The sequence below is a fragment of the Schistocerca serialis genome, chromosome 7, assembly GCF_023864345.2.
Source record: "Schistocerca serialis cubense isolate TAMUIC-IGC-003099 chromosome 7, iqSchSeri2.2, whole genome shotgun sequence".
Taxonomy (NCBI): Eukaryota; Metazoa; Arthropoda; class Insecta; order Orthoptera; family Acrididae; genus Schistocerca; species Schistocerca serialis.
Window position 1 is genome coordinate 212,424,785 of NC_064644.1, and position 18,693 is coordinate 212,443,477.

The 18,693-nt window shown below is 44.5% G+C and overlaps 1 protein-coding gene across 2 annotated transcripts in view; it reads right to left on the reverse strand.

Annotated features, from left to right (window-relative positions):
• Nucleotides 1–1,073: 1,073 nt before the first annotated feature.
• The window catches only part of LOC126412321 (glutathione S-transferase 1-like), a 57,625-nt gene continuing 40,005 nt past the window's right edge, over nt 1,074–18,693 (reverse strand). For both annotated transcript variants that reach the window (XM_050081842.1, XM_050081841.1), the window contains exons 3-6: nt 16,146–16,204; nt 15,909–16,050; nt 3,693–3,860; nt 1,074–1,354 (exon numbers count right to left, since the gene is read on the reverse strand). In XM_050081842.1, the coding sequence (XP_049937799.1) occupies nt 1,196–1,354; nt 3,693–3,860; nt 15,909–16,050; nt 16,146–16,204 (528 nt within the window). In that variant the 3' untranslated portion in view covers nt 1,074–1,195. The remainder of the gene's footprint in view (nt 1,355–3,692; nt 3,861–15,908; nt 16,051–16,145; nt 16,205–18,693) is intronic.

An 18,693-nucleotide genomic window follows, 5' to 3' on the forward strand; every position in this document is an offset into this window, starting at 1 on the left:
GATTGTGTACTAATACTACTCAGGGCCTACCGGTTACGAGACTTCGTAACCGGACACACAGCTACTAAAAATTATTCCATTTCAATTAAGCCCCCATGCAATACTCCAATAATTGGGGTGAGAGGAGGTCCGACACGATGTTGGGAAGTATCCCATGACTTTTTTCACCACAGTGTATGCTTCTCAAGTATGGAATATGTGTTTGTATTCTACTGATTTCAGCGGAGTAAGCTGCAGTTGTATGCATATTCGGTAGCATTTTTTCACAAATAAGTTGTAGCTGTTGTCACTGAATCAGGGAGATTCGCCTGCTTTTGTATTTCTTTCACGATCATTCATGTCTCTTGATCATTTACTAACGCTTCGAAAGGACACATAGCAACTTCTACGTTAATAAACACAAAAATAATTTTAAAAAACCATTAATCTTCGTCCTGATAGGGGCGCTAGTGTTGTTACAACTGTAGGACGAAAACATTTTTCACAGCAGTGAGTGTCTTGATTGTGTATGTTGGACTGTGATATTACCATTATGCAATCAGACTCTTATTTATGATTCCAGTAATGAATGTATTGTGTTCTGGTGAAAATAGTTTTTCCAGAGAATTTTTAGTCAGGCTCCTTAAAAGCGATAGTTCGTACAAACATAGTTATACAGACAGTTGTAAATTTTATTCTGAACGTTAGTCCTTGGGATGGAGACCATCTATTCCTTTGAAATAGACTTGGGAAACCGCCACAATATGGCACAGTTTTCAGATGGTACAGATACTTTCAGTGCGTTCAAAAAAGTGTAAATGTCGAAGAAGCGGCAGACCGACTCTCTGTGAAGAGCCGGGTATCTTTAGAGTAGAGAGATGTTTCAACGTTATACTGCATCGTTGGTAGATCTATCAAAGACGAGATGGAACATTCCCTCAGCAGCCAAAATGCCAACTTTTACAACCAAATCAATCGCTGCAAGAAAGGGGCGCACAAAAGGGCGATTAGGTACAGAACGACATTAGCAAGTTTAATGATGCCAAAGCTTTTGTGGCTATCTCTGGACGGATGCATGAATAAACACCAAGGGATGCGAAGACATACTGGATGAAATTTATTGTTGGATAATAAATAAACAAATTACATAAGGTCAAAGGAAATTGTTTAGTTAGTTTTCTTTGTGTGCTGAGACGTCTTCCGCCTGCTGTTCTGCTCAGAGAGCCAGAGCGTTTGGCGGAAGCCGGCTGATGATAACTTGGCCGAGCTGCTTCGCCCCCTCGGCGTTGGCTGCCTCGAAGCCAGGAATGTCGCGATTGCAGCGCTCCAGCCAGCTCCGAGTCCCCGGAAACGCAGTAAAATCTACGCCGCTTTCCTGTCAAACAGAAAGACCAGCGTGTGAGTCGTAAAGTTGTAAATTCGTTTTCGGAGCAGTTAAGTTAGAGCGTATCATTGGAAGCAATTGAAGGTTTACAGTTGCTACTCTGGTCCTATTCCGCACTGTAAAGGTAAGGATCGCCATTAGCTGTTCTAGTAGCTTACAACACTCATTTTAAATCAGATGTTGCAACGACTGATTGTAGATGAAATTAAGTTTTATTATAGGTTTCGGGAAAAAATTGTCAATTGTAAGTTCAGAGTTAAGAACACAGCAAACTCATACATTAATAAAATGTATACATTTCTAGAAGCAATACTCCTGAAAACGGGTTCGTTATGCATATATATGAAAGTAATAAACGCATACGTTCTGCATAATTATGTACTGTGATATACTGATAACGCGTTTCGAACTTCAACTCGTCGTATATCCATTCTAAGGACCCTACCGTTTGAATAGTTATGCGTGTAATCTAAATTTCGATGCACCTGTGTCTGTAAGCAGAAGGTAGCATTGTGATCTTGTTACGTACACATCACCAGCAGTTCGAAGAACTTCATATGTCACTTTTATAATTATATTTTAATTGTAACTTGTACCTGCATAACAAACTAATTTTCACAACCTAGACGTATACTCTGTATGGTTTACCATGGTAATTTTTATTATCCACTTTATTGGTCTGTACGTATCTTAAATCGCCTTTCCCGTGACTCCCTGCGGTCTTCTGAGCCCTTTGTCTTAACTGACTGAAACAGTGTCTTACAGTCAAAAGTTTTTGAAACTGCTCATCATTCTTGTCATTCATTTGGTGCTATTAATTTCTTGGCCCCTCAAGTCGATGACGTCGTCCCTGCATACCTGTTAAACCATGATTCTGTATAATCTTCGCTACCCCCTCTCGTATGTCGCGTACTCTTTCCCATGAAACATTTAACCACTACCGTTCCATAGTTACTCCAGTAATAAGTCAACTCCCGTTGTGTCTCTTGCAGGGCTCAACAATGTGTCTATCTGTCCAGGTTTTCAAGACGTATTTTCTCATATACACAATGGAACGTTTAAAATTTTATCTGACCACTTCTTTTTTAACAGCGCCCAATTACTCCGATTTCAAAAGATGCCTAAATGCTATAGCTTATTCCGCCCTATAACTAACGACATCATTACAAAATAAAATATGTATTCCAGAAATACCAGTCTTATAACTGGGGCTTGGTCTAAAGTAAGTATAATTTTTACTCTGTTTTCGTTACTAAACGGAAAAATGTACTTCATTTTGACTCTGCTTTTAAAAATCACTTTCTTTTGTTTTGTTTAAGAACTGTTGACGGGTAACGCAATAAAATTCGTCGATTAGTCCAGTGACAGTTGTAACATCTCTAACAGGAAAGACTAGTATCTTCCGTTATATCAATTAAATTCGTTTAGTAGCTAGTTTGTGTTCTTCTGGACATTTTAGCAACACCTTTAACGAGCTGTTATAACGAATTTACGTACTTTTGATCTTACGATGTTCACTTATATGCACTTATAATATCTCAGGAGGAATGTCGAAAAAAATTAATTCAAAATCGATCTTAGATAAGTTACAAGCCCACCATCTTTATAGGAATTCATTTGCACTTTATTCTTGTAAATATAAAAAAATGTAATATTTTATTGCTACAAACAGGGCAGCATTGTGTTTAAATTCACCAGAGAATGCCTTACACATTTTATTGATTACAACACGATTCCAAAATTTAGTTGTATCATCAGGTGATACAAGTTTATTTACCTAATGTCGAATATGACTTCAGGTCAGGGCTGGTAGTGATTGAGGCAAATATGATGAAACAACGGTCAGCAAGGTCCCCAGATCTGTCTCTGATAGAACACGTGTGACACCACCTCAGATGTTAGTTGTGACCCAGTGTCAGTGTCAAGGTCCAGTTACAACAGTTGTGAGCCAACTAGCCCCATAAGATAAAACAGCTTTGAGACACCCTTCCCAGCTGAACCAGTGGATGCATCCAGGCTACAGCCTTTGCAGTCCGATAAGTAGTCTCATATTGTCAAGTTCTCTGTGAATTCGACTCGACATTGCAATTCCTGAAATAATATCACATACTCTAAACCCGTGAAATTTTGTTTCATTTCCTACATTGTTTCTGGGTGCTCCTTTCTCTCTCTCTCCTTCTTCTTAGACGGTTTTCACCACTCACTCATCTTTTGGGAAGCCTGATAAAATTTAAGAATAACGAGACCCATAGCCGCGGAAACATGGCGATTTGTGGCACTTCTCTCGTGAAGGAGTGGATCTGGATGCAGAGGCGCTGTGTGAACTCACCAGAATGCTGGAAGCCGTGGCGGCGCAGGCGATGTCGGCGATAGTGGCGCCGTCTCCAGCCACCCAGCCCGTCGGCTCCAGGTACTTCTCAAGGAGTCCCAGGGCGTCATAGAGGGCTGTCTTCTTATCTGGCTCTACTTCGTTTTTACCCAGGAAAAGCAGTGGAAACTGAGAAGAAGACAATATATATGTATAATGTGTGCAACACAACACCGATACAAGAGAGCCATTCTAGGTAAATGTTTGTCGTGGCGTATTAATACACGACATTTTCCCGACACTTAGCTCTGTTGATACACCATGATAAAATTTATCGAAGTCGACACAGAGACAGTTTACCACAGACGCGTGTCTGCACTCCACTCAAAGACAAAAATTTCAGATACACGCAAAACAATATGCACATATCCCACGATGTCATTAGTTCACTGGGAAAGCCTGAAGAATTACAACACGCACATATGTTTTGAACAATGAAATGAACGAATGCAGATTTATGTGGAATAAAATGGGCCCTGTTTTTGAAGGAAGCCATCATTTCAGAAAAATGGTTCAAATGGCTTTGAGCACTATGGGGTCATCAGTCCCCTAGAACTTAGAACTACTTAAATCTAACTAACCTAAGGACATCACAAGACTGTAGCCCCTAGAACCGCTTGGCCACTCCGGCCGGCGTGCCATCATTTATAAAACGTATCTAATAGAATACAAATTAGCGTCATCAGTTTCATTTGTTTTATATCATACCTTTTCGTACACAAAATTTTACGGCACAGTGCAAGAAGAGTTACAGTTGGTTAACTGCATCAAGATAGTATGCAAACTTACTCAATGTATACACCTTGACTAGAAGCACTTATGTGAGGATATCTACTAGTTTGCTAGGCTTGGTGTCGTACGTGTTGAAATGCCAGACAAGTGTCATCAGGTTGAATTTAATGTTTGTACACGGAATGTATTATGATACGGCCACAGCAGTGATCGCCACTGAGTACGAGGGCAATGTATGTGAGATTGCTACTAAATTCCGCAAATTTTCTGTGACTATTTTTTAATGGGAATCAAATCATGCAAGCTTCAAGAAACATTTGTTCCATACACCCAAGGTGAACAAACAACTTCTTCTGAGGCAAAGAAGAAGATATTTAATACGTCTTGCTTGGTTGCAACAAATGATTATCATGAATCAGTAATCTCATATCAGAGCTCATTTACTTGAATTTCCAGCTACCAACATGCTACCAACATACTTTTTTACAGTCCTAAAAGCTAAAAGAGTAATGTATAACCATGTAAGGAAAATGAAAATGAACATCTGGTGTAGAATTAGTCTAATCTTATTCTCGCGATCCCTACGGGAGCGATACGTGTGTGGTTGTAGTACATTCCTAGCATCATCATTTAAAGCCGGTTCTGGAAATGAGTGTCTTCATCTCTATGCCGGTTCAGTTTTTTTATTAATTCCATAGGACTCTAACGTGCGTGAAAAGCCTGTGACCATTCGTGTTGCACTTCTTTGTATACGTTCAATATCCCCTGTTAGTTCTATTTGGTACGTGTCCCACACACTAGAGCAATATTCTAGGATGGGTCACATGAGTGATTTGTAAGCAATTTCCTTTGTGCACTGATTGCACTTTCCTAGGTTTCTGCCTCATGCTTTACCTACAGCTGAGGCTATATGGTCGTTCCATTTTACATCACTACAAATTTATACCTCCAAATATTTGCAGACCGATTCTAGCTGCAGCTAGTTGCAATTGTAGGATACTACGTGTGGTGTCACCGCCAGACACCACACTTGCTTGGTGGTAGCCTTTAAATCGGCCGCGGTCCGGTAGTATACGTCGGACCCGCGTGTCGCCACTATCAGTGATTGCAGACCGAGCGCCGCCACACGGCAGTTCTAGAGAGACTTCCTAGCGCTCGCCCCAGTTGTACAGCCGACTTTGCTAGCGATGGTTCACTGCCTACTTATGTTCTCATTTGGCGAGACGATAGTTTAGCATAGGCTTCAGCTACATCATTTGCTATGACCTAGCAAGGCACCATTATCAGTTACTATTGATATTGTGAATCATGTACCGTCAAAACCGACGTTCATCATTAATGGATTAAAGTTAAGTATTCCACCAGCTACGTCGGTTTTTCTAAATTCTAATTTCCTTGTCATGTTCCAGACCTCACACCAGCCTGCGTGAGGTAAAACGCATGCATTTCGGCCTCCTCTAGTAACACAGTGTTGCCTCTCCTGTCAACCACAACATTGGCGACGAGGCAAACTGCCCTGATTTACTTGTGTAATGGCTTCGCCACAATCTCCAGATGTACTGTCCGAATTTTATCGCTTACAGAATCAGACGCAGGCATTACTGGATGCCCTTGGACAGCTCGTCCAGGGTCAACGTGCAATGCAAAACGATGCAGCAGCTGCCGCCCCACCGCTAACACAGCCTCAACACGCTGTTGCACCAACGTTTCGACCTTTTGATGCTGCACTGGAAAGCTGGACAGAGTGGTCACGCCAATTTGGATTCCATCTCGCCGCCTACAGAATTCAAGGTAACGAGCGGCAGCCTTATCTCTTATCATCAGTCGGCGTAGAAACGTACTGTGTGATAGTCAAATTATTTTCCCAACGTGACGTAGCAACTCTGTCCTACGAAGAAATTTTGTCTGCATTAGATGCATATTTCAAAGAATCAGTCAATTTAGTTGCGGAAAGGTATACCTTCTTTCGTACAAAACGTACGGCAGGTCAGACTAATCGAGAGTGGGTTTCAACCTTGCAAGGCCTTACTAGGGATTGTGCTTTTGAGTGTCAATGTGGACTCCCTTATGCAGATACTATGGTATGTGATGCAATTGCACAGGACGTTTCTGATGTTCGTATAAGGGAACAGATTTTGAAACTAGTCAATCCCTCCCTTCAACAAGTGATGGACATATTGGATCGGCAGGACACACTTGACTTTGCCCATGAATCATTTGAAACTTCACCAGCCGTGTGTCAGGTTAACCAGCCCGCCGGGCGAGCTGCACAGAGCAGTAAACAGCTCTCGCGCCCAGCCGCACTGCTGCCGCCAGGCTCTCAGCCACGTGTGCTGCGCCGGCAAGCAGACGCAGTGCTCAAATCCTGCCCGCGGTGCGCTACTAGCCATTCACGTGAGAATTGCCCGTCACACCAAGCTATTTGCTTTTATTGTAATAAAAAAGGACATGTTCAGAATGTTTGCCAGAAAAAGCTCAGATCGGAAGCTCAAAACCATTCCAGGCCCTTTGCTTCACGCCGGAATCGGAATCGAACCAAGGATAGTCAGGCTCGCGAAACTTTGCCCATGGAAATTCATGTAGTTCATTCCACTCTGCCCAGTGCCACTCGCTCTAACAGTGACTGTGTTTGTCCCACAAATAGTGTGCGTCAACATCGCCAGAACTCCTGTCAAGTCGCAAGTGATTTTGTACCAGTGTCAGTTCACGTTGCACGAGACAGTCGCCCTTGTCATCAGCAGGACAAACTTTTTGTAGACTTGAACATTAACGGCAAAGTGATACCATTCCAGCTTGCTACCAGAGCTGCAGTTTCACTGATCAATCAAAACACATACAAACAGCTGGACACACCTCCATTGTGTGCCGCAAATGTTAAGTTAACTAGTTATTGAGGTCAAGATATCCCTGTGTTAGGACAGTGCAGCCTTCTTGCAACATACAAAGGACAAACAAAACTTGTCATTTTACGTCCTTCATTCTTCTTCTGCAGTGAACTTGTTTGGTTTCAATTTATTTCAGTTGTTTAACTTGTCTATAGTAAATCAGGTCGTATCAGAGAACCAGACTGTGCCTTCAGACAGTGTTTCTCGTCTATGTGAAGAATTTGCAGACATTTTTGCACTGGGCCTCGGTTGCGCTAAGAACTATAAAGCACATTTGGAACTGAAAGTAAACACGCAACCGAAATTTTTCAAAGCACGTAATGTTCCCCACACATTGCGTGATGAGGTCGCAAAAACATTACACAATTTGAAACCACAAGGTGTACTTGAACGTGTGCAGGCTTCTCACTGGGCATCACCCTTAGTAATTTTGCCAAAACCTTCACGAAAATTGAGACTTTGTGTGGACTTCAAAACAACAGTGAATCCACAACTAGTGATTGCAACTTTTCCTGTACCCCGCCCGGAAGATGTTTTTGACAAACTGTGCCCGGGTAATTATTTTTCGAAGTTGGACCTCGCAGATCCGTACTTGCAAATACCGGTGGACGAAGAATCCCAGTGCATTTTGGTGGTTAACACGCATCTTGGGTTGTATCAATACAAACGACTGCCATTCGGGTGTGCATCCGCCCCTGCATTGTTTCAGCAATATCTACAAACTGTTTGTGCGTCGGTCCCTACTGCAGCAAATTATCTGGACGATATTGTGATCTCCGGAAAGACAGAAGAAGAACATTTGGCCAATCTCAGAACATTATTTCAGGTCTTGCGACAAAATGATCTTCGCTTGTGGAAGGACAAATGTGTGTTTTTTGCTCGTGACTTGCCATACCTGGGACATGTACTCAATGCCCAAGGCATACATCCCAGTCCCGAGCACCTCCGTGCCATACAAGACTTGCCTTCGCCGCAGAATTTGAAGCAACTACAGAGTGTGCTGGGAAAAATCTATTATCACCGATATGTTCCACACGCCTCTTCCATTTCAGCTCCGCTTCATCGCTTACGCCGTAAAGGTGTTCCGTTCGTCTGGACGACGGAATGCGAACGCGCCTTTCGCCAGTTGAAATCGGCGTTGCTTTCCAACACTTGCCTTACGCCATTCGATCCCCTGAAGCCCCTTTTGTTGATGGTGGACGCATCGGATTTCGGGATCGGTGCTGTGCTTGCGCACAAAGACGGATCACACGATCGCTCTATAGCCTTTGCGTCCAAATTGCTCTCGTCTGCGCAAAGAAATTATTCACAGACAGAGAAAGAAGCATTGGCTCTCGTACTTGGTGTTACAAAGATTCATGGTTTCTTGTATGGTCGTCACTTTACCATCATCACAGACCACAAACCTTTGACATCGCTTTTTCATCGGAACAAGCCTGTACCTCCATGTACAGAGCAGAAATTAAATTCATTCGCTGGTCTATTTTCCTCTCGCAGTACCGCTACGTTATCTTGTATCGGTCCACTGCTAAGCACGGAAACGCCGATGCGTTGTCCCGTTTGCCTGTTGCTGAGGATAGGGCATTCGATTCCTCCGAACTTGCTTGCATGTTCATTGATGCGGAAACCGATGACGTGGTCGAATCGTTTCCGATTGGTTTTCGTCGTGTAGCTACAGCCACAGCTGCCGACCCTGTCCTTGTTACCGTTCTGCGTTTTGTTGCTACACAATGGCCCTTGTCAAAGTCACAGATCGGGAATCGTTGGTCCGCCGATTTTTTGCTCACAAGGAGAGACTTTTTGTACGACGTGGTGTTTCGCTGTTGCGTTCTGATAATGATCAGTCCAGGGTCGTGGTACCACGTTCGTTACAGTCCTCTGTCTTACAGCTTCTCCACCAAGGACATTGGGGTATAGTGAGAACGAAACAACTTGCTCGTCAGCACTGTACCTGGTTCGGAATCGATGCCGCGATTACGAATATGTGCTCTTCTTGCATGGTGTGTGCCGAACAACAATCAGCACCACCGCGGAAATTCTTTGTATGGCCAAAAGCCACTTCCCCTTGGAAACGCCAACACATCGATTTTGCTGGTCCATTCTGGAATGCTCGATGGTTGGTTGTTGTAGATTCATTCAGTAATTTTCCTTTTGTTGTCCGGATGTCTTCCACGATGTCATCTGCCACCATCCAACCGTTATCTGCTATCTTTTGCATTGAAGGTCTTACACAGACTATTGTTTCCGACTATGGCTCACAATTCATGTCCGCAGAATTTCAGTCATTCTGCAAGGCCAATGGTATTAAACATCTGACGTCCGCGCTGTTTTCACCACAGTCAAACGGTGCCGCTGAACGATTGGTCAGGACTTTCAAGTCACAGATGTTGAAGTTTAAAGAGTCGCATTCTCGGGAGGACGCGTTATTGCTCTTTTTGTCCTCGTATCACTCTCAGTCCCGAGATGGTCACTCGCCGGCTGAGTTGCTCCACGGTCGCCCTCATCGAACCTTGATGTCTTTGCTACATCCGCCCTGTCAGGTTCCTGTGCAGCGGCAGACAACTGCTTTTGCCCTAGGCGACGTTGTCTACTACCGCCACTACCGAGGTTCACGGCGTTGGCTCGAAGGGCGCATTCTTCGCTGCCTCGGACGCGCTATGTATCTGGTTTTGGGCGACTCTGGAGAGGTGCGCCGGCATCTCAACCAGCTGCGCCTCTGTCGTCGCACGGGATCTGCCGCTCGCCGTCTGTTTTCAGCGACGGTGCCGGCCGGTCAGCGCCCTGGGGTCCCATCTACTGTCACGCCTCAGCACCAGGTGTTACCGACGATGCCTTCCATTTTGCCCCATGGCGACGCGCCGCCGCCAACGCCGCCACCGCCGCCTGTTCTCCTGCCGGCGACGCCCGCAGTGGACGCGTCGCTGCAACCGCCGGGCGCCTCCCTGGGTCACGCGCCGCCGATCGCTTCCCGTGACCAGTTGTCCTCCGACATGGAACTCTTACCCGCTCCGGACCGTATGTCGCCTTCGCCCGTCGGGTGCCCCGGTCCGATGGAGGTCGACCCTTCGGCCCCTCCTGTCTCTCTGCGGATGCATACACCCCATGTTGGCGTGCACCCTGGAGCAGGTTTTCAGGCGTTTCCTAGCTCCCCGCGGTCCGAATGGCAGGGTGCGGGTGGCACAGCCTCGCCTGTTGTTAGGCTCCCCACCTCGGCGCATACGTCAACATGGGGTCCTCCCCACGCAGGGCGGAAGCCTTATACCACAACCGTACGCCGATTTGTGGGGGAGGAATGTGGTGTCACCGCCAGACACCACACTTGCTTGGTGGTAGCCTTTAAATCGGCCGCGGTCCGGTAGTATACGTCGGACCCGCGTGTCGCCACTATCAGTGATTGCAGACCGAGCGCCGCCACACGGCAGTTCTAGAGAGACTTCCTAGCACTCGCCCCAGTTGTACAGCCGACTTTGCTAGCGATGGTTCACTGCCTACTTACGTTCTCATTTGCCGAGACGATAGTTTAGCATAGGCTTCAGCTACGTCATTTGCTACGACCTAGCAAGGCGCCATTATCAGTTACTATTGATATTGTGAATCATGTACCGTCAAAACTGACGTTCATCATTAATGGATTAAAGTTAAGTATTCCACCAGCTACGTCCGTTTTTCTAAATTCTAATTTCCTTGTCATGTTCCAGACCTCACGCCAGCCTGCGTGAGCTGAAACGCGTGCATTTCGGCCTCCTCTAGTAACACAGTGTTGCCTCCCCTGTCAACCACAACATTGGCGACGAAGCAAAACCGCGTTCTTCTCTAAACTGCCCTGATTCACTTGTGTAATGGCTTCGCCACAATGTCCAGATGTATATTCGTTCTGTGAAGCGCGCAGTTGTATGTTTCTGAACACTTAAAGCGAGTTGTCAAACTTAGTACCGCTGTGAAAACTTATCAGTATCTGACTGAATACTTGTGCAGCTCTTCTCATTTTACACTTCATTGTAGAAAGCTTCATCATTTGCGAGAAGGATGAGGTTACTATTAATATCGTGTGCAAGGTTAATGTAGAACATGGACAGCAGGGGACACAATATACTTTCCTGGAGCATACACGAAGTTACTTCTACTCTGTATCTCTGATAACACGCTTCGTCCTCCCTACCAAAAACGCTCATCCCAGTCTGAAAATCCGCTCGATATCTCTTACGACGGTGCTTTCGATAAGTAAGCGTAGGTGCGGTACTGAGTCAAATGATTTTCGGAAGTCAAGAACTACTGTGTCTACCAGACTGGCTCAGTCCATGGCTTTCAGCTTGACATGTAAAAGAAGAGTTAATTGCCGAGACATGTGGGCTCCTATTGAACTTATTTCCAGGCGGTTGTCGCTATCTTTGACAGAGCCACGCCGGGGTGGAGTAGAGGGCGCGGTGTGGGGAAGAGGGTGCATGCGGGCAGTGATCAGACCGGCGAGAGGCAGTCGTGGAGTGATGGTTCAGCCAGTCACCTGGAAGTCAGCACCAGCTGAGTGCAAGCGTGGCGAGCCGGGACCACTTGTCGTGACGTGGCTATGGGAGTGGGTTTCAGGCGCCTGGCCACCCGGGATAGTATACCAGCTCACCTGCACGGTTCTGGGATGTACTGTGTGGCCCTCGTCAGTGGAACGCCTTGCTCTGGATTTCATGCACTTTGATGTTAACTGTCTGTACCGGGAATGTGCACGTATTAATCGATATGGCTACTTGGGAGGACTAAAACTGATATTCGTGTAACGAAGTGCTGCAATTTTGTATGTGGTTTACCAGCGTGTGACTCATTTGTAGATTGACTATAGAACTGTATAACCTGCTCTCTTGCATTATAGGAAACATTACAAATTTCAATGGAAATTGATTCCGCTGGTGTCTGTATTATGTCGTAAGTTGTCAGTTACGGGGAATGTAACGCAATGAATACGCATGACAACCTTTGTGCGTCTGGTATTTTGTAAGTAACTTTTGAACGTGAGTTGACATCAAGCTGTTGAGCGAACTTTCTTAGCGTCTGTGTTAAGGTTGCATTGCGATTAATGAGAGTAGTTAAAATGTATTCTCTTAGAGCATTTTGGAGAGCAAAGCTGTTCCATTCTTTGGTTATCGTAATCTTGAGAATTACGTGACTTCCCAATATTGGCCAAATTGATTAGAACACCTTTATAGCGAAGAAAAGTTTGTGTTTGTTAAGTTGTAAAGGTGCTGTGCAGTCTGAATGAGATTTTGGAATCATTGCAGCGCATTCAGCAGTGGGTGTAATACCCGTTCCATTAAACAGTTGGATTCACAAACAGCAGCTGCCATTGAAAGTCTGTTATACGGCATTTTCCGTTTAATTGTAGTTCACGAAATCAGTATAAATTTTACTGCGTAGCTGGTCGTTACCGTCCTGAATTTCTTGTAGTTATTAAACCTCAAGAATGTACTTGTTTTTAGGTTAACATTTTTAATTTCATTTATTACGATCAGTGCTGTTTAAAGTAGAGGTCTTCTGGAACCATATTGGAATGTTCTTAAAGAGATTGAATTTTAAAAAAATAATTCAAGATTTAAATTACACTGACGGAAAAAATCACAACACCAAAACATAATTAATGTAGAACATGTCTCTAGGTAACATATTTATGTAATTAACACTGCAAGATCACAGGTTAATGTAGGTGCGAGATGAGCCATTGCAAATATGAAATGCTGGTCCATTAATAACCGATGTAACCTCCAGAATGTTGAATGCATTGTGTTGCACAGGTGCAGAACTTCAAATTGTAGGATGGAGTTCCATGCCTGTTGCACTTGGTCGGTCAATTTAGGGACGGTATCCACAAGCGCTGAATTTGTAGTTCGATGATGTCCAATATGTGCTCGACGGGACGGATCTGGTGATCGAGCAAGCCAAGGCAAAATGTCGACACTCTGTAGAGCACGTTGGGTTACAACAGCTGTATGTGGACGACCGTTATTCTGTTGGAAAACACCTCCTGGAATGCTCTCCATGAATGGCAGCACAACAGGTCGAATCACCAGACTGAAATACAGTTTTGCAGTTGGGGTGCGTGGGATAATCACGAGAATGCTCCTGCGACATTGCACTCCAGACCATAACTCAAAGCTTAGGTCCAGTCTGTCCAGCACATAGATTGTGCAGGTCTTCACCTGGCCTTTTTCTAACCAACACACGGCCATCAATGGCGCTGAGGCCAAATCAACTTTCATCCGAAAACGCAACAGATCTCCATCCTGCCCTCCAGTGAGCTCTCGCTTAACACCATTATTGTCGTAAATGATGTTGGTTTTGGGTCAGGGGAGTGCACGCTACAGGGCGCTTGCTGTCGAAGTAGCCGATTTCTAACAGTTCGTTGTGTCACTGTGGTGCCAACTGTTGCTCAAAGTGCTGCTGCAGGTGCAGTTACGATGCGACACAGCCATACGCCAAACACAATGGTCTTCCCTCTCTGGTCTTCTTGCGACCCCACGTTGTCGTGACAGACCGCTGCTATCAGTCATGCACAATAGGTACATCCCTGCCCTGTCTCTCTGCAGTATCGCAGAAGGAACATCCACCTTCTCGTAGCCGTATAACACGAAATCGGTCACACTCAGTGAGGTGCTGATAATGTGTTGATAATAGCGTCTCTGTCGCCTTTAAGGCATTCTTGACTAACATCAGCTCACCACGTCCTGTCTCAAAGGTAACTAACGCTCACAACCGACTGAGCGTGTATTTACATCAAACCTAATTTGCTTCCTCGTAGTGGCACTAGTAGCCGCACTTTGTGCGACTGCTTCGAAATATGAATAGACGTCATCTCTGAGCTGTAGACACACATCCACCAACTTTCGTTTATGTCGCTCAACTCCTTGTTGTTGCGATTTTTTTTACGTCATTGTATTTCTGGCCGTTAATGCCAATCCAGGACCAGTATTCAAAATATTTTGATATCTACAGGCCTTTTCTACCGTGCCATGGTTTAAGATTTTAAAATGTTTTAGCTCTCTGCTTCAAAAAATTTTTATTGATGCGCTGTTTATGTCTGAAAAGTAATCTTAGTTGTTAGTCCGTTAATAATAGTGAGCCTATGGCATTGGTAGCCGCCGCTGCACAAGTTCTTTAACGCCACTACGACGACTTGCGAGTGAATGATGATGAATGATACACAACACCCAGTCATCTCGAAGCAGAGAAATTCCCTGACCCCGCCGGGAATCGAACCCGGGACTCCGTGCGCGGGAAGCGAGAAGCGACAACGCTACCGCAAGACCACGAGCCGCGGACTGTAAGTATGTTGTATTGATTTGAACATAACTACCCTCTACTCATGCCTGTGGGTCCTGTTGGGTGATCTGTTATGGCCACTGAATCCGCTAGGCTGTGACTGTCTGCGATGACGCCTATTTAAAAATACTAATTCTATATTTGATTTTGTATTCTTTTGGAAAAAGTTTACAATCGAGAAAACTGCAGATTTGTGGTAAGTTCCTATGGGACCAAACTGCTGCGGTCATCGATCCGTAGACTTACACACTACTTAAACTAACTTCAGCTACGTACAACACACACACACCCATTCCCAAGGGAGGACTCGAACCTCCGGAAGGGGCGGGGGGCGGGGGGGGGAGGGGGGGGGGGGGGCCGCGCGAACCGTGGCAAGGCGCCCAAGACCGCGCGACTACCCCGCGCGGCTGCAGTCAAGATCCAAATAATTTCATTATAAGTAGTGTGTAATGTAACCTTTGAAAAGAAATGTTTATTGAACTTTGTTATTTAATTGTGAATCGTGTTTGAAATATTATTATTATTATTATGACCCTCCCATCGAACAGCTAATTATATTAACGCCGAAGTGGCGTACCATTTCATTTGGGTTTCACATTACCGATATTTTTGTAATCCTTGCTGGTTCTTATGGAGGAGATCATTGTATTCGAGCACACTTTCATGACCAAACCAAACATTCAATGTCATATTTTCCTCCTGTTTTCCAGAATCAACAACCCGAAGGTCTCCCAGTGCAAAATACCACCACCTGTTTGACGAAAGGGCGCGGCTTAACCTGCCGTAGGAACACAAATCAGCTGAACTGATTTCACTGCTCAGATGACCTGTCCATGGTAAGCAGGTGGTCTGACATAGAATTCCGATGTGTTACCAACAGCATTTCTCTGGTATTTCACGTCATCGCATTTTTTGTAACTGTACCCCCAATGTAATTCTTCATGCTTTCCCGGCGATCTGTTGACATCTTGGATATTCGGGAATCCAGCCGGATGTTCGCGTCGTTCTCGCATGATATTTCAACAGCGTGCCTCGCTGTCTTCTTCAGGTGCTACCTGAAGAAGACAGCGAGGCACGATGTTAAAATATCGTGCGAGAACGACTTGAACATCCGGCTGGATTCCCGAATATCCAAGATGTACCCCCAATGCTTCCCTTAATTTCATTTCAGTGTATTTAATTCAGTTAATATGTGTTCTAGCCCAGAATTGAGTAAGGATAGAATTGGTAATCCGCAATAGTCGTGAATCTCTGTACTCACTATAATGGCCTTCAACCGTGGAAAAAGCGTTGTAGCTTCGAAATACAACCGTTGATCAACTCGTGCCCTCTTCTTTGTGTCCTTCGGATATAGAGAGTTGTCTTTTCCATACTGCGACACGAGGTACGTGGCGATCGCATGGCTGCCAAAGTGCACAGTATTATCAGGCATGTCATACGTTACAGGGAAACCCATTTCCACTACATAAGAAAACAACTGTAAATAACTGTAGCTTACCTGTCCCATATAATAAAGCCGTTGTCGTCTAAAGTTGGTATCGTATGTTCTGGATTAATCTGAAACAAAAACAGTCATTCGCGTTCTGGTTCGTGATACTCAGCGGTTATTACAGATTTCAAAAGAAATGTGAATGAGCATAGAGGATATGAATCAGAGCCACTGTTCAATTACGTATTACTCTTCCGGCTGAAAGTAGGAAAAATAGTATATGTTCAGGACACCCAACAGTCTAGTCGAGGATGAACAAATTAAATACGTACTAATGAGGAATGGTGTAAACAATAATAGCAACAATTTAGCGATCAAATTGAAGCAGAAATTCGCTGTTGTCAAATATTACGCTAGAATTGCACAAAACGTTTCTAAAATTGTATGTTTGGAACGAAACAATGTTTTTGAAAACGAAAAACAGCAGCACAGCCGTAGGACAAGGAACTTGTAGCATTCGAAATGTCGCGCTACAGGAAGATGTAAAAACTAAGTGAACAGATTAATTACAAAACAAACAATGGATACAAACTACTCGTAACAAGCCTTGTTAAAGTCGTATTCGAAGAAGGACGAACAGGAAATATGGTAAACCCTCGAATCTAGATAATCTAGCAATGGAAAGAAGGGAAGGATGATAAAATTTAGCAGCTCTTTGATGTTAGTTTCATTTAAGTTTCCTGTTGGAGCTTGATTTGTCCTGACATACTTAGACGTAAAAGCGCCTAGTCAGAAATCGTCGTTTGGCGACGGTTGGTCAGCCTGTCGACAGTCAATAGCCAATGGTGATTACCATCTACCATATCCACACGCCACGCCAGAAACTAGTCCAGAAAAATAGTATCAGAATGTCCGACCGACAGATGAGGAGCACCCGATTTTCTAAGGACCATGGGGCAGTACCTCAGCACAGCGTTTCAGGGGCGGTGGATTGGTGGAGGAGGCCTGTTAGAGTGGCGTTCCCTTTCATTGGACCTGAACGCGTTGGATCTTTGGCTGTGGGGTCACATTTTAAATTTTAATCATAGCTTAAGCGAACAATGTATAATGTCTCAACTCAGTGAAACGTGTTTTTACTAGATGCCATATGTAGATAAATCTAAAATATTTGACGCCCAATAACAGTCCTTGGTATATATAAATATCTTTGAGACAGCAGTTCATATAAGCTACGCAAGAGGATAACACAGAATAATTTTTCAGTGCTGATCATATATGGATGATTACAAAACTATAAAACGATGTCCTGCTAAGAGAGAATTTCTCTGCAGTCGAACTAGAGAGGGTGTAAAATGTAGACTGGCTAGAGAAAGAAAACCAGTTCTGGAAAAGAGGATTTGATAATATTGAATATAAATGTAAATGTTAATAAGTCCTTTCTGAAAGACTGTGCGTGGAGGGTAGCTTTGTACTAAAGTGACACATTGACAATAAACAGTTCACAACAGAAGAGAATAAAAGTTTTGCAGTGAAGTGCTACAGAAGAATTGTAACGATTAGATGGGTAGATATGATAACTGATGAGGAAGTACTGAAGCGAGTTGGGGAAAACAGAAATCTGTACCACAGCTCGACTAAAAGGAGGGATCGGTTGATAGGAAACATCCTGAGGCATCAATAATTCTCAGATTGGTAACGGAGGGAAATGTGGGGATTAAGAATTGTAGAGGGCGATGAAGGCTTAAATACTGTTATGCAATTTTAACTTGATGTGGGTTGCAGTAGTTATGTAGAGATGAAGAAGCTCGCGCAGAACACGTGGAGAGCTGCATCAAACCAATCTTCCACATGTGTGGTAAACGTTAAATGTTAACGTCGTTTTGTCTATCCAGTATAGGAGGGCTACTCAGAAAGTAAGGTACGATACGTCGCGAAACAGTGAAAATCCGGTGAAGCTTTGCACAGATGTGTTGGGCAGTGTCTCTAGTATGCCTGTCGATCACGTCGTGTTGCTCTTTTCAGTTCTGAGCGCACAGTGAGCACGTAAAGAGGCCTAGGAAAATAGTGCCTCCCGCCAAGTATTGCTGCCCGCTGCGAGGTTTCGCCTGATTTCACGCAACCCCCACATAACGTACCTGTCATGGTTCATATATATATTGGTTCAAATGGCTCTAAGCACTATGGGACTTAACATCTACGGTCATGAATCCCATAGAACTTACAACTACTTAAACCGAACTAACCTAAGGACATCACACAACACCCAGTCATCTCGAGGCAGAGAAAATCCCTGACCCCGCCGGGAATCGAACCCGGGAACCCGGGCGTGGGAAGCGAACACGCTACCGCACGACCACGAGCTGCGGACGTACCTGTCATGCATTTCCTTCCTCATGACAGTTCTCGGCCGCACACTGCAGGGGTATTGAGGACACCATTTTTGATGGGAAGTGTTTGATCACCCACCATACTGTTCAGACTTAGCTCCCCCTTCCGACAGTCATCTCTGTTCACACGAAACGCTGACTATGAAGACAGCATTTTGCCACAGCCAAAGAACTGCAGACCAGCGTAGAGAAGTGGCGGAAAGCAAAGGCGGCCGCCTTCTATCGCGAGA